Source organism: Vicugna pacos, chromosome 2 (assembly GCF_048564905.1).
Source record: "Vicugna pacos chromosome 2, VicPac4, whole genome shotgun sequence".
NCBI lineage: Eukaryota > Metazoa > Chordata > Mammalia > Artiodactyla > Camelidae > Vicugna > Vicugna pacos.
The window spans coordinates 72,311,609-72,328,012 of NC_132988.1; the positions used below are offsets into that span (position 1 = coordinate 72,311,609).

Consider the following 16,404-nt stretch of genomic DNA (forward strand, 5'->3'; position numbering starts at 1 on the left):
ACTTTTGGGTCTCCATAACTACTTGAGGCTTTTAAACATTTATAATTTTTGGTCTCCTGGGTATATATCTTACTGGAATAGCATTACTCTTGAGGATTAGGAAATAAATTGCATTTCATGTAACTCTGATAAGTCAATGTTGTTATAAGGCATTGTTATCAATGAAGTTTTTTCCTTTCTTCAAAGAGCCTTTTGAAGGGCTTTCAATTACACCTTATATGAGATGAAAACGAATGAATAAGGACACATGGGAATTACTGTTAAATGTGCAATAGTTGAGTGCATATTCAAGATATTAAAAAATCAAGACTTGTTTTCTGATATGGTCCATTTATTGATAGCATTGTCTTTCAACAAAGGAAATATTTCAAAGTACAGGATATATATGCCAATATTGCTTTGAACATGATTATTTGCTTAGGGAGTATACATGTATATATAAATGGTAAATGATTGTCATGTATATATATGTCATAGCTACTTGGTCAAAACACGTGGTCTTTGGGTATATACTGTCCACTTTGCCTGTGAGATGCAAGGTAAGTAGATCACAGACTCCCAAATTATGAAACATTTAGATTTTTCAGGGGAGTTACACGGAAGGAGCTAAAGAGTTTCATGACTAGATAAGACACTGGGATCACCACTGGGCAGCACTGAAAATCTCTGCAATGTAAGGAGCGACAAAGTTTGAGAAATAGGCGTAAATTTAAATTCTGGCCAAAGACATCCTCTCTTACATAGTCCATGGAACCTCATCTTTAAGAGGGTTTCCAAGCCCTGCAGAGGCTAACAGGGTACCAACCAGGCTTCCACTAACAGGATCTACTGCTCCCTCTAGTTCTTGGTAACTTAATACCTGCTTTCTTCATGAGAGCTGGTGTGGTAATCAATAATCACAGTACTTTACAAACTTTGAAACAAGCTAAACAGACAATGAAATTCATACTTACCTAAAATGAGTTTTCAGAAGGGATTTGGTGGCTTTCTTGTCAGATCATAGAAGACTTGTCAGATCATAGAGGCTTGTCAGGAATGGTATTAAAGGAATATTTGCACTGGGGGTGCTAAACACTAGGTGATCTCTAAAGCCCCTTCTCATTGTCAGATTCTATGATTCTAGGTATGTTGTATATTTAATGAAAACAGTTCAGAATATCCCCAAGTGATTTAAACATTTCCTTCTTATCTGTTGGAGAGGCCAAGTTAACATCCTGTCATAATGAGACAAGGATGTTGCATCACCCTCAGTCCCTGAAGTTTTAATGGCCTGAAGATAATGACTAAAAGATGTTACCAGGGAGTATATGGAGTAGCTAATAAATAGCCAGATCCTGCTCTAAGGAGATGATCTGATTGCCCTCCTACCTGTAGAAACTGCAATTAAGAAATTATTCAAAACCTAGTTTCACAGTACATTAGGCATGGGTGGTAGATTCAGGGAAATACACTGTGGCCCCTGCCCTCAAGGAACTGAAAATTTTGTTGGAGGGAAAAACATACAAAAAATAATTAGAAAACAATTAAGTGCTCACCTGTATGGTACTGAACACAAGTGAAATAGCAGTTTTAAGGTAATCCACGTATTCAGAAGGCTTTAAGAGGCAGGATTAAATTAAGCCTTGAAGACTGGACCAAGTGAGGATGAGTGAAGAGAAGGAGGCATTTCTGTGGAGTGCTGGGGAAAGAGTGAGAAAGCAGTAGACTCAGGTGAATGAGAGCATGACCTGTGTCGTAGAGGGGGCAGGCACTGAGTTGTGGTAGGATGAGTGAGGAACTGGTTTGGCTGAAGCAAAGTGGAATGATAAGGAATAAAGGCGTCAGACTGGGCAAGCAAGATGAAGTCATATGGCTTCAAAATCAGACAGAAGGTTCTGAAAGCCAAGTGCTATTCCCTAGAAACAACCAGCACGAATCTCTCAGATACGCTGTTTGTGAGGCCCACAGGCTGATTCAAATACAGACGCTGATGGCTATGGCAGCGTGGTGAGGTCCAGCTCGATTCCAAGCTGCTTGGCTTACGAGCATGCTGCCAGGCTGTGGCTTGCTGACATGCACCTCAGAATACTCTCTGGAGGCTGCAGTGTGTGGCCTGGGAAGCCTACGGCTAATCTCCAAGGCAGCTGTTGTGTGTGGGATGTCGCTGTGTGAATCCAGATGTGGGCGTTACTAAGACTGTGGTCTTAAGCATGATGCAATTCATTTGGTCTGAGGTGGAAGAACAAGGACAAACTATAGCTTCTAACAATTCTTAACATGTAGATTTTAAAAAGCAACTTTCTAGCTTTAATTACAATTTCATAATAATGCTTTACATTTTCTAGTCAAATCAATGAGCTTGTGTATTAAGGTGCCATCCTCTTTTGGAATTATTTCAGCATAATTAAAAAAGCACCTTTTTAACACAAAACACTTGCTGGTAAAGTAGTCGCTCAGGTAGTCTTCCTTTGTTGACGATGTTGAGCTTTTTTAACTTTCAGAAATTTCTTGTTTTTTTGATATTTTGTCCCTTTCTTTTGCTTTTTCTTTTGGCTGACCTGGAGAAGAGGAGGGGAAAAGTGTAATGTTTCTCTATTTTACCATTTTTCCTTCCTTATATTATATCTGGACTCTCCAGAGCAGACTGTGGTCTTTCTTTATCCTCAAAACCAGTTTAAAATTACTTCACTCTCTAAGGGACTCCTTTTGATGCTCTCTACTTCACTCGCTCTGATGAGGAGGAAACAGCCCTCTAACTGGTCTTCTCTTGTCCATTCTCTGGGCTCCAACTTTGCTTGCAACCAACCTCTCGCAGCTACAGCCTTCTGAGGCTGGTACTATTATCACCCACTCTTTACAGACAAGGAGGCAGGCTTGTGGAGGGTGACTTGCCCAGAGTTGCACAGCTAGAGTGTGGCAGAGCCGCTAGCCCGTCAGACTCCAGACGCCAAGCACCTAACTGCATATTCTGTGGCCCTCTTCAAACTTACCTCCTTAGCAGATCATACAGGATTCTTTCCCCTTTGTCCTGGTCTGCTTTTCTACCTCAGTCCCTTCCGACACTCTCCACATAAACTCGAGCCATGTACTTGAGGCTCCCTGAGCACAGCAAGCTGTCACATGATTCTAATCTTTCTCATGCTGCCCTCACCCTCCTAGTGAACTAATTATCCTTCAAAACCCAAATCAGATGTCACCTGATATGAAAAGTCTTCCTTAACACTTTCTCTCTGTCCCCATCTCTGGCAAAAAGTCAATTACTCCCCCTTCTATTATCTTCAAGATTCCTGTACATTGCTTTATTTTATTTATTTATTTATTTATTTTATATTTCTCACATTGTACTATAATTGTTAGCATATTTGCTACAGCAGGAAGAGGATTTATTTTATTACCTTTCCATTCTCAGTGTCTACCATCCAATTCAATACACATTTACTGTATCGGGTAAAAAAGACAAGCTCCCTGCCCTCGTGGAACACATCTTCCAGGGGCAGAGACAGACGCATGACACTGTAAGCCGGAATACAGTTGTACCTCAAGGTGATGACATCATTTTAGGAACAAAATAGGAGGACAATCACATGAATGAAAAATGTATCCCTAAAGGAATTATATAATTCTTTGTAACTTTGTTCCAAAGTTACTTTCTAAAGGAGAGAAAATTTTGTTCCTCTTTTTCACCAACCTGTTTCTCCCACTCTTTGATCAGTTCCTTCACATCTGCTGAATCTGGGTTTAGACATGTTTGATCTCCATTCCTCATTGTAGCACTGCCAAGGAAATAGCGACAAGATTTTTTCTTTTTTACTTTTAATAATTTAAATGCTTCATCGTACTCACAGAATTCAATTCCCCATTTAAAATGTATTTGTGTTATCACTATAAGTGTCTGAGACTTCCAGTTTTTTCCCCTGCTTTTCCATTTCCTAAGTGATTTAGGGGACTTAGATACATTTGTAGGATAGCACATAACCCTAAATTTTAAAAATCCAGCAGGTATATGCAATGAGAGAAATTTATATCTAAAGATAATATTGGTTCTGTTGTGCTGGAAATAGCTATTTACATTTAAAGGAAAACACAAAATAAAACAGTTGTCAATATATCGACTTTTTTTTCCCAGAAACAATGAAAATCAGCATGAGATTTGCTAAATTTTCTAATGAAACTACTTAAAACATAATAAAATGTTTTCCTAAGACAAGATTAACAGACTGGTTGAAGTTTTTAAATTACTTATATCAGACTCTCCAGGAATAGTTTAAAGACTTTTTTCTTTAGTTTTTCTGTTTAATCTAAGAGTAGCCATTCTATACATCACCCTTGATTTAGATTTCAAAAGGTTTTAAAATATGCATATTCTTTAACCTAGCAATTTGAATCTCTAGAAAGGTATTACTAATAGGAAAGAATTAAAGACAATATTGCCACAATAATAGTTTGACTTCAATAGCAAAAAAAAATGTAAATAACCTACATTTAGGCATTGGTCATATAGATTATGGTACATCCATATGATAGAATACAATTTGGCCATTAAAAATGACATTAGAAGAAATGCTATTATTGCAGAAGATTTATTGACATGAGGAAACATTCATGATATGATGTTAATGAAAAAGCAGATTAAAAAACAGTATGTAGTGTATGATTTTATTTTTATGTGCATATATATATGTGTGTGTCTATATTTGTATACACAAAGCAAATGAAGATTTAGAAAACTGTATACCATGGGATTAACAGTATTTATCACTGGATAGCAGGATTACAAATGATTTTTATTTTCTTCTTTTGGGTTAGCTGCATTAAACATTTCTACAGTGAACATCTAATACTTTGATAATATATCATCCTTGGTTCCTAATTTCTAACAGAAATTCTTTGTTTTTTAGAAGAAAAGAAAGAAGTAGACCAGATTTATGAAGGGGCAAATCATCTGCATTTTAAGTGTCTGACTGGGCAAGCATTCCAAGGGTAAAATTCACACTAAATTTAACGCTGGAGATTGCGTGTTGGATGAGTTTTTACTTACATGATTTCAGTTTTTTCACAAGAAGGACTTGGGGCAAACTGTTTAAGGTCCTTTAAGGATTTTGAATGGATCACCCCTTGGCTGGTGCTGATGCAGGAACAGCGTCTACTCCTCATTACTAGGGCTCCTAAAGGAAAAAGGAGGAGTAGAAAACATTGGTTTACACCAATGCCTCAATTTAGCTGATCCATCAAAATGAAACATTTGACTTAGTCACGATTATACTATCATTTACTGACTTCTATTAATCATCACCACAAAATTTTGATGTAGGTGTTATCACCATTTTATAGATAATGAAGCTAAGGTTCAGAGAAGTTAAATAAAGAACAAAGCCTTTCAACCTTTAGGGTACAGGTGCAGGGTCTCAGTTCAGGTCTCTTTTGAGTCCAAAGGCATTACTCTTCACTACCATATCTTACAAACTTAGGAAAAGACATCTTCATAATATTCAATAAATGCCTAACACAGGTCAGACACAGATAGCTAATTCATCTGTGTCATGCAGACCATAGTTTCTCAAGCAACTTCCCAAATCATTTTTTCTTTCTGACAGTGAAATGGACTTAGTGTTGGTTTCGACAGGAAGTGCCACTTGTAAAAGCTAATTACCACCACCATCCTGATCTTCCCCACTGCCTTGTTTTTCAGTAGTGCTTTTAACTTTTGAAAACTCTTTAAAATACACTATATTCATTTCTTAATTCTTTTATTTATTCAACATATATTTACTCAGTGTTTACTATACGCCACACATTGTATAGTAGGTAGAAAAAGCATAACTATAAAATCTACATTTTATAGCTGAGGAAATGGAAGTCTAGAAAAGTTCACTAATTTGCCCCAAATAACAAAGGCAGTTAGTAAGCAGATTAGGGACAAGCTCTCTGATTATTGGATCCTTAATTGGTTAACCACAGATATACTTATCAAGAAACACTATCAGTGTGACAAAAATAACTTAGGAGACAAAGTCTTCCAACTCATTATCAGCCAGTTCAGCAAACATTTATTGAAGCCTTACTACATGCTAGGAATTCACACACCTAGACTTGTGTTTGATTTGGTAGGTCCAAGATATGAACTGGGTAATCAAACACAGGTGATTTACATACTTCCTGATGCATGCAAAGCAACCACCTTTATTGGGCAAATCAAGAGGCTTTTACAGGAACTCATATCTCTAACTTTACTAACCTAAAATAACTCAGAATCCCTTACCTTGAACTCCAGTCAGAGTCAGGAAGATGATACTCAAAAGGAGAGGAACACCACTTTTCTTCATAGTGGTAGAATGGAATCACTCCTGTATTGGATTTCAAGCCTGAGAAATTCTTTGGAGAACATGCTCTTAGAAATCATATTTATTTAGGAAATCTGTTTTCCTCCTAAACTCTGATTGGCTGATATTCTTAGCTGATCCAGCTAAACTAACCACAAACTTAATTGTGCTGGGGGAAACCCCTACTCTTAGATCCAAGGGAATTTCTGCATGCATTATCTCTTTCCATTTCACATAAATGGGTAATTTAAAATAAGGGATGTGAAATCACTATCACTGGCAGCCATTAGCACACTCACAGCTGCTCACCTGGATGAAGAATAAGTTATACAATGACAAGAGTTGGAGATGTATGTCATTGTCATTGCATACATTGTATACATTGTGTACATTTTATACATCTCCAACTCTTGTTGGAGATGTGGTTTCCAGATGGGAAATACCAAAGTTCAGATAAATAATACATTCTTTAATTTGTTTTTACTATACTTAGATTATCCTATATATACTATATAGCTACATTTATTTATTTTTTCTTATATTGTCTACACAACAATCTTAAACAATCAAAATACATTAAAAGGGACTTAACTCAGGGACTAGATCATTTTCTACTGTGGTAAACTCATTTTGTTTTTTATGTCATTGCTACTACAGCTTATTTTGCATATGATTAGATTAGTTAGAATAAGAGAAATTATTAGTTGAAATTAGTTGAAAATAGACAATTAGTGCTACATCAAACTTAAAAACTTCTATGTATCAAAGACAACAATCAACAGAGTGAAAAAGCAACCTATGGAATGGGAGAAAAATAACTGCAAATCACAGATCTGAAAAGGAGTTTATATATATGGAACTTCTACAACAACAAAACCCAAATAACTCGATTTAAAAAAAATTGGGCAGACTTGAACAGACATTTCTCTAAAGGAGATATACAAATGGCCAATAAGCACATGAAAAAAGCTCAACATCACTAATCGTTAGGGAAATGCAAACCAAAATCACAATGAGATATCACCACATACGCACCACAATGACACAACCAAAGACAGAAAATGACAAGTGTTGGGGAGGATGTAGAAAAGTTGGAAACGTTGTGCATTGTTGGTGCGAATATAAAATGATACAGCCATTATGGAAAACAATATAGAAGCTCCTGAGAAAATTAGAAGTTCCTCAAAAAATTAAAAACAGAATTACCATGGAATCCAACAATCCCACTTCTGGGGATATGTTCAAAAGAATTCAAAGCAGGATCTCAAAGAGATATTTGCACACCCACGTTCATCACAGCATTATTCACAATAGCTAAGAATTGAAGCAACCCAAATGTCCATTGACAGATGAATGGATAAAGAAAATAAGATACATGTATGCAATGTAATATTATGCATCCTTAAAAAAGAAGGGAATCTTGTCATGTGCTACAGCATGGATGAGCCTTGAGAATATTATGCTCAGCAAAATAAATCACAAGAGAACAAATAATCATAGGATTTATGATTTCTAAAGTCAAATCTTAGGAAGTAGAAAGGTGGTTGCCAAGAGATTGGGGAAAGGGTGAGGTGAAATTAATCTTTAGTGGATATAGGGCTTGAGTGTTGCAAATGAAAAAGTTCTAGACATCCGTTGTACAACAAAGTGAATATACTGAACACTACTGAACTATACACTTAGTGATGGTTAACATGGTAAATTTGATGCTACATATTTTTTTTAACACAATAAAATTAAAAAAAAGTGATCAGCTGTGTGTAACAAAAATCCAAATTAATAGTGGATAACTAGACAGAAAAGTGTATTTCTCCCTGACAGAGACAGGTGGACTAGGGCTTTTATAGTGGTTCTGAGATCTCCACTAAGTCTCCCAGTCTCCTTCTATCTTGTTGCTTTATCACCATCTCTTCATTGCTTCCCTCATGCACATGGCCAAAGGGGGCTTGCCGCCATGTGCACTTTCCAAGTAGAGTGGTGGGAAGGCAAAAAAAAGGGCGTTTCTCTCATTTTCCTCCTATCACCTTTCATCACCTCCCATGGGCCAGAATTTATTCATATGGCCACAACTAGCTGCAGGGAAAGTTAAGTATGTGATCTTTATTATGGTTGATCCACTAAAATTTAGAGGTTTCATTACTGTAGAATAATTTTTCTCAACTTTTTTTTCACAATTGCCTTTCCTGAGATAAACTTAATCAAATTTAAAGTAACATAAATCTAAATTAAATTTAATTTCTCCCTAAAGAGAAAAATAAAATATTGAGAAATAAGATTTGTTGAGGGGGAAGGTATGGCTCAAGTGGTAGAGTGCATGCTTAGCATCCACAAGGTCCTGGGTTCAATCCCCAGTACCTCCTCCTAAACAAACAAACAAACAAATCTTGTTACCTCCCCTTCCCACTGCCAAAAAAAAAAAAAGAGACAATTAAAAGAAATAAAATTTGTTGGACAGGGTTGAACTTTGGTAGTCCACAAGTCACTGTAATATCTAAGATTTTTTTGGCCCTCCAAGAACCAATTTTTGTCCCTTTGAGGACACCCCCCCCATTGAGAATGCATGCTGTAACAGATACTAGCATTGTCTATTACATGTTGTATATTTTTGGATTGGCTTCTAGATGAATTATTAATGCTTAAATACAGTATCATGAATTTTTTTTTGAAGAAAATGTGTGGTAACCTTTGACACAGCTTATTCATTTGGTTATGTTTAATTTTGGTAACGACTGACCATGGGTAGGGTGGAGGTCCCGGCTTTGCTACTTAACATCTAATCATATTCACCTTACGTTTCCTGGTTGGCATTTACCCCGGGGAAGACTTCCCTGATCTCCAGACTTGGTCATGTGCTGTGTTCTCATGGCACCGCCCACCTGTCCTCATTAGACAACGTTATGTTATTTGCAATATTACGGTTAACATCTCTTCTGCCACTAGAGCAAGGAAGGCTTGAGAGGGTCCACGACTGAACGCAGCGCTGAGCACCCAGCAGGCGCTCAGTCATCACGCGCGCAGGAATGAGGGAAGAAGCCAGGGAACGAAGCTTCTGGGCCTGGCTCCGCACTGCGCCTGCGAGGCGCTACCGGGCTCTTCGGGGCGCGCGCACTGCGCATGCCCAACCAGCCTGCTTCCAGAACTTTCAGTGGGGAAGCGGTAGTCGGAGCTAGAGCAGCTCGCACGGTTCGTTCCTCTGCTGGGTGTCTCTGCTGCCTGCGCTGATCCGGCCGAGAAGCTCGTCGCGGGTAAAGGTAATGGTTGTGCGCCTCGGGATCTCTCCCCTCTGCTCCTGCGTGTCCCCACACCGGTCTCACAGGATGAAGGAGGCCGCGCTTCCCGTGGAACGCCGCAAGCGGGCCCCGGCTTGCAGTGTCCGCGCAAGGCTTGGGCTGAGGCCTGTGGGCGCCATGGCCTCAGAAGGGCCTGGTCACCTGGGCGGAGGCCGCTCCGCGAGGCTTAGGACGGTGGCTCGGCCTTGGGCTGCGGTGACTGACACAAAGGTCTGGGCAAGAGGAAGGAGCAGTTGGGGTCTGTTACGAGTCTCTCGAGGCCTGAGTGGTTTTTGTTGTTGTTGTTGTTGTTGTTGTTGTTGTTGTTGTTGTTGTTTTAATGGGCAAGTGGAGAACTTTCTCTGGTTACTAGCGGGACGGAGGCTGTGCCAAGTGATGGGACCGCTCCGCGTGGAACAGGTTTGGCCTGTCTGTGCGCAGGAGGGCTGGGCCCGCCGCCCTCAGGTTAGGCCTGCTCATCACTCGTTTCCCTGGCCTCCTTTGGGAAGTTGCCCCGAAAATTCTGACAGGAAACACGTTTCTGACTAAAAATCCCACTGAAGTGGCGTTTATGGCTAGATAGGGCTTTTAGGAGAAACAGAAACCCAGGGAGAGGACATTGCAGGCAGTTCTCACAGCCCTCGGAAGGGAGCCAAGGATTATCAGCCCTGTTAAAAACAACAGATCATTCCCAGTTCCCTTTGGATGAAGTTTTAACCTCATTTGCCTTGAGAAAAATCCCACTTCCTGTCCTTGAAGAACCAAATGCTGAAGTCACCCTCCTGAGCAGAGCGGGGGTTCTGTTTTCACATGTGCTTGCCCGCCTCCTCCTTCCGTCTGTTTGGTTGTGGAGCCAGTGCAGTCGGTTCAATTATGTACACAGCGTGACCCTGCTGCAGTGAAAATCTGAGTCTTCCCTTTTACTTTGAAAGGGGAAGTTTCCCTCGTAGTGAAAACCCCAGACCTGTTTTGAGTTTCTTGCAGTGTGGACTTCCCCTCCTCTCAACAGCTATTGCTAATATTAGAGGATACTGACTTGAAAAGGGTTTATTTCTTGAAAGTCTCAGAAGCCCCTATTTAGCATTCTGAATTTTCTTCTTTCCCTTTTTCTCCCCATGCAGGGAGTCGTTCCTTCCTTCCAAAATATGGCATGGGAAGCTGTCTGCAAGCACATCATGTTTGTGGTGGGTGGGCAATTTCATGTCCTGCCTGCATCTCAGGTAACAAAGAGAAAGGAACAAGTTCTTCCTTTATTGATCTTAGTATCTGGCGTCCTGGTTTAAATTTTTTTATCTAAAGTTTACCGACTGGATTAAGTCTGTGAATAAACTGTCCTGAGAGAGAATATCACTACATACTTTAAAGGACAGCTGCAGCTGAATGCTGGCAGTAACACAACATTTTTGCTCTGTGTCCTTTGGCAACTCAGCTTATAGCCTGATAAAATATAACCATAGTTATTAAGAAACTGCTGCCTAACTTGGAAAAAAGTTATCCTGAAAAGGAAGAAAATATTTTTGTTTAAAATATCCCTGTTTACTTAAAATGATTTACAGTAAGATTGCTTTTCTAAGTAACTTTATAAGAAAAAAATCTATGTTCTTCATTTACTGTTTATCATTCATTTATTTCATTCATCACACTTTTATTATGATCATTCTAGGACACTAATATGAACAATAATCTCTGCTCTCAAAAAGCTTACAGTTTAGTAGGAGAAAGCAGCATGTAAATTACCAATTACTGTAGAAGAAGTGGTATGATACAGGATTGGACACAGGTGAGGTGCATAGAAGGTCACAGCTCTGACTAATGGCCTCAAACACAGCTGTTTAAATTAGACCTGGAAGGGAGAGTTGGTTGTAATCAGTTACTAGAAGAAGGTGGAAGGCAGGGAGGCATTCTGAGCAGGAGGCATGAAAAAGTATGCTAAAGTTTAGAAACTACAAGAACTTTGGTAGGGGTGCAGGGTAGAGTGATAATGGGGGAGTGGTGAGAAATGAGGCTAGAAATGTAGCAGGAACCAGAGGATGAAGGGCCTGGTAAATCCCTATGTGGTGAGGAGACAGTGAAGGATTTTACTTAAGGGAGTCACGTGAGAACATTCATAAACAGATACGCATATACACCTATCTACATCTGACTCTTGTCACTAAGCAATATCATTTATCTTATTTTACACAAACATTTCCTGGTGTCTGTGTAGTTTATATGTTTTAAAAATTTTTTTTATATTTGTAGTCTGTCTATTCTCAGTGCTGGGCATTGTAGTTATTTCTGTTGTTTCAAATACTCTTATTTTTTCAGAGATTTTACTTTCTTGGTCTATTTCCTTTCTTTAAAGGTTTAGAGACAAAGGTTAGAAACATTTTTATATCCTCTGTAACACTTTGACAGTTTACTTGTCAGAAAGATTAGACTAATTTTGTAATGCCTTATCAGTATGTAGATGTACCAGTTTCCCAATTCTCTTGTCATTTATATTTACGTTTGTTCATTTGCTATGTGAAACTTGGTACCTGAGGTCAGAGTTTATTTCACTTTTTTTTTTTTTTACTTACCAGCTTTTTAGTTTGTGTTGGCTTAATATCTGAATCTTCTGCCTTTTCAAAATCACTTGTCAAGTGGAATCAGGGTATTGACTTTATAAATGTATGTCAATTCTTTACATGTTTTGAATAGGACATTTTAATCTGTTTTCAGTTAAAATACCTACTTTTTCTATTTTTTGCCTTCATTTCTTGCATAATTTTTATTGAAGTATAACACATGTTATATGGGCTGAATTGTGTCCCCCAAAATTCATATGTTGAAGTTCTAACTGCCAGGCTTCAGAATGTGACTGTATTTAGAGATAGGATATTTAAAGAGCTAATTAAGTTAAAATGAGGTCACTAAGATTGTCCTTAGTCCATCATTACTGATGTCCTTATAAGAAGAGATTAGGACACAAACATGTACAAAGAAGACCATGTGAAGACATAGGGAGAAGACGGGCATCATCAAGCCAAGGAGAGAGGTTTCAGAAGAAACCAACCTTGCTCACTCCTTGATTTTGGACTTCCAGTCTCTAGTATTGTGAGAAAATAAATTTCTGTTGCTTAAACCATTCGGTCTATGGAACTTTGTTATGGTAGCTCTAACTAACTAACATAACCTATTTACAACCTATTACAAGAAATGTGTATTTATAGAAGAGTGCACCAGTATGGCTCAGTGAATTTTCACCAAGTGTCCATGGCATGACAGTATCCTCTTCTTTCCCAAAGATAATTTGTATCATAGATGAGTTTTGCCTATTTTTGAATTATATAAATGGCATTATGTGGTATATCCTATTTAGTGTCTCTTTTCTTTTTCTAAATATTATATTTGTGAGATTCATCCATGTCATGTGAGGAGGAGTCATCATTTCATTTTAATTGCTCTTACAGTATTCTGTTATATGGCTTACCATAAGGTATCTTTCCAGTTGGTGGACATTTTGATTGTTTCCCATGTGAGGCTAAAATGAATATTACTATTGTGAATATTCTTGTGTATATCTTTTGGTGCACATGTATATGCATTTCTGTTGAGTATACGTATCACTAGGAGTGGACTTGCTGGTTCATTGAGTGTGTGTATATTCAGCTTAAGAAGTTGTACCATTTATGCTTCCACCAGCAGTGAATGAGAGTTTCATTGACTCTACATCCTCACATGTGTTTAATATCATCAGGCTTATTGTTTCTTCCTACCTTAGTTTTTCACTTTTAATTGTTCAGGAGTTTTTCATTGTTATAAAATACAAACTTCTATTTATTTCTGTAAAATATAAATATTCCATTGTTGATTGTTTCAAACTATGAATTATTGCCTAATATAAAGTGTGGATTTAAGTTTCTTGATCTCCAAATTAATGTCTAACTCTCCCACCAAAGTTTGTTAAATAGTGATTTTTCTCCATTGCAATCAGATAGTGGCCGGTGCTAGAGTCATCGGAAGGCTTTATTGGACTGGGTATCCAAAATGGCATCACAGGCCTCCTCTATGTGGCCTCTTTCTTCAGCAGTATAGCCCAAGCTATTAACTGGCCCCTGAAGACTCCTACATGTGGCCTGCTGCTCCAGCAGTATAGCTTAGGCGGTGGTGTCTCCACCTCCGTGTCCTTCTCCCTCCATCCTTTCTTCTCCTTTTCCTCCTCCTCTTTCTACTTCACTGTGGTGTCAGCTTTACCGGTATTCTCTGTTTTTTCATACTGTTTCATTTTACTGCCTAGTGTCCTTTCATTTTAGTCTGAAGGACTCCCTTTAACATTTCTTGTAGGGCAAGTCTAATGGTAGTGAACTCCCTTACCTTCTGTTATCTGAAAATATCTTTATTTCTCCTTCGTTCTTTAAGGATAGTTTTGCCAGATGTGAAACTCTTAGTGGACAAGTTTTTAGTTTCAGCATTTAAAATAGGTTATCCTGCTGCTTTCTGGTCTCTTTGGTTTCTGATGAGAAGTCAACTATTAATCTTATTGAGGATCCTTTGTATATGATGAGTCACTTCTCTCTCAGTGCTTTCAAGATTCTCTCTTTGTCTCTGAATCTTGACAGTTTGATTATTATGTATATCTTTGAGTTTATCCTGATTGAAGTTCATGAGTTTCTTGGATATGTACATTCATGTATTCCATCAGATTTGGGAATTTTTCAGCCATTATTTCTGTGAATATACTTTCTGTCCCTTACTTTTTTTCCCCCCACCTTTTAGAACTTGCATAATAAGTATATTGCTTTATATGATGGTTATCCCATAGGTCCCATAGGCTCTGTTTTTTTTCCCCCTGCTTCTCAGACTCAGTAATTTCAATTGTCGTATTTTCAAATTTGCTGATTCATTCTTCTGCTGGTCAAAACTGCTCGTAAGTCCCTCTAGTGAATTTTTCATTTCAGTTCCTAACTTTTGAGGTCCAGAATTTATATTTGGGTCCTTTTTATAATTTCTCTCTCTTTATTGATACTCTCATTTTCTTTATGTATCATTTCCCCCAGTTTTCTTATATTCTTTGTACATGGTTTTCTTTAGCTATTTGAGCATATTTAAGACAGTTGATTTAACATCTTTGTCTAGCAAGTCCAGTGAATGTCTGAGTTTTCTCAGGGATGATTTTCTGTCAATTTATTCTTTCCCTCTGAATAGGCTCTATTTTCCTGTTTCTTTGTATGTTTTATTTGTTGTTGTTGTTGAAAACTAGACATTCTGAATATTATAACACAGGACCTCTGGAAATGTAATTCTCCCTTTTCTCAGAGATTGTTAATTTTGTTTGTTGATGGCTGGAACCATCCATTTGTGACTTTACCAAATATTTTTGCAAAGTGGGTATTTCTTGTTATGTGTGATTACTGAAATTTGTTTCATTATCTCATGGTCAGCTAGTGACTTGACGTATCTCTCTAAATATAGATTAGAAGAAGTAGAATGACAGACAAAGTCTGTTCATGTATGCTAGGATAAATTTTATTCAAGTAAGTTTCAGGAAGTTATTTTTGAGACGTGAGTCAAAGCTGAATACCAAAAATTACTTTTGGATTTCTTCTCTCAAAATGAGGAAATTAGATTTTATCCTTTGCAATATATATTTAATTTATACTAGAAACAAGTAAATATTTTGTTCATTGTTTACATGTCAGTGCCAACAGCCTAATAACTGTTCCCTTCTGATCCCACCACTTATTGGTACCTCAAGTCAGAATCTAAACTGGTTGAATATGTCCTCATTTCCACCTTGCAGAATCAAGAGGATCTGCAAGTCATGAAACAGATGAAATAGCAAATGCAACAAAACTTAGCTTTTGGAAACTAAGAGCCCCTTTTGTATTGCATTATATAGTACCACAGAAATCAAACTTGATTTTAAAATAAAACGTATACTTCCTTTGAAACAAAAAATGCCTACTATGTTCATAGTAAGCAAATGTTAATATATAGCTTTTATACTAAGGCTTACTCAAAATTTTTTAATTCTACCTTCTGAGAATTCCTATGAGCCAAGAGGATTGTATAAACTTTATTTTTTGTAGTTTTTATTACAAAAATAATAGTTGTTACTGTTTTGTTTTTAAAATTACAAGATTGGGGATTTGAAACTGTATTTGCTACTCACTCCAAGATTGAAATGTGCTTGCTGGTAGGAGTGATGTTAGTGCTCCCAGTTGAAAATTGTGCTCTAATATTTCAACTCATAGTATAGTGTCTGCCATTGTGGATATTTTCTGTCTTACTTTTCTCCTCAGGTATTTGTGGCATTTGTTAATGAGGCTTTGTGGTTACTCGTGTAATTTGTGAAAATTTATTTGTTGTTACTTTAATTGTGAATTTTTATTTTCAATGATTTAGCTAGATGTATACATTATGTTATTACTTATACTTCTGTTTTCCCAAAAATGTGTAATTCTAATTTACTTAGGTTTTGTTTTTATATTCCAAAACATGTATGCGATACTTCAGTATCTAATGATCTGTGACTTGGTATTGTAATGTTTCTGGTATTTTCTATCTCAATCCATTCTTTCCCTCCAAGCTACGTAATTGTTTAACTTAGTCCCAGAGACATGTTGAGCTATTTACAGAAGTCTTTGTGTGTATATGGATGGTGTTTGTCTACAATACTGATTCTGTGATTCTTGCTCTCTGGCCAGGCTGAACTTCTACAAGTTCCCCAATAAGAATTTCACTTAGAGTTCAATTACTTTAACAGGCAAGTACTTCATATTCTCCTTTCTTTGTCAGATCTTCCCTGAACGCACCACAGCCCTAGGTCATTTCTCCTTTTCCTGAATAACTATTACACTTATTTTAGAATT

At 37.6% G+C, this 16,404-nt stretch overlaps 2 protein-coding genes across 10 annotated transcripts in view; one reads left to right on the forward strand and one right to left on the reverse strand.

Moving 5' to 3' along the window:
- Positions 1-333: 333 nt before the first annotated feature.
- On the reverse strand, positions 334-6,344 carry CXCL9 (C-X-C motif chemokine ligand 9). Its single transcript, XM_006198242.4, has 4 exons — positions 6,239-6,344; positions 5,018-5,144; positions 3,668-3,752; positions 334-2,537 (listed from the first exon to the last, which is right to left on the reverse strand). The coding sequence occupies exons 1-4, from the start codon at positions 6,300-6,302 to the stop codon at positions 2,433-2,435; spliced, it is 381 nt and encodes a 126-aa protein (XP_006198304.2). The 5' UTR covers positions 6,303-6,344; the 3' UTR covers positions 334-2,432.
- Positions 6,345-9,425: 3,081 nt separating this feature from the next.
- The window catches only part of ART3 (ADP-ribosyltransferase 3 (inactive)), a 126,431-nt gene continuing 119,452 nt past the window's right edge, over positions 9,426-16,404 (forward strand). For 8 of the 9 annotated variants that reach the window (XM_072941755.1, XM_072941796.1, XM_072941801.1 and 5 more), the window contains exon 1: positions 9,455-9,550. The gene's annotated coding sequence lies outside the window, so the exon portion shown is untranslated. Of the gene's footprint in view, positions 9,551-10,689; positions 10,789-16,404 lie in introns of all 9 variants that reach the window. The other variant, XM_072941757.1, reaches the window with a different exon arrangement.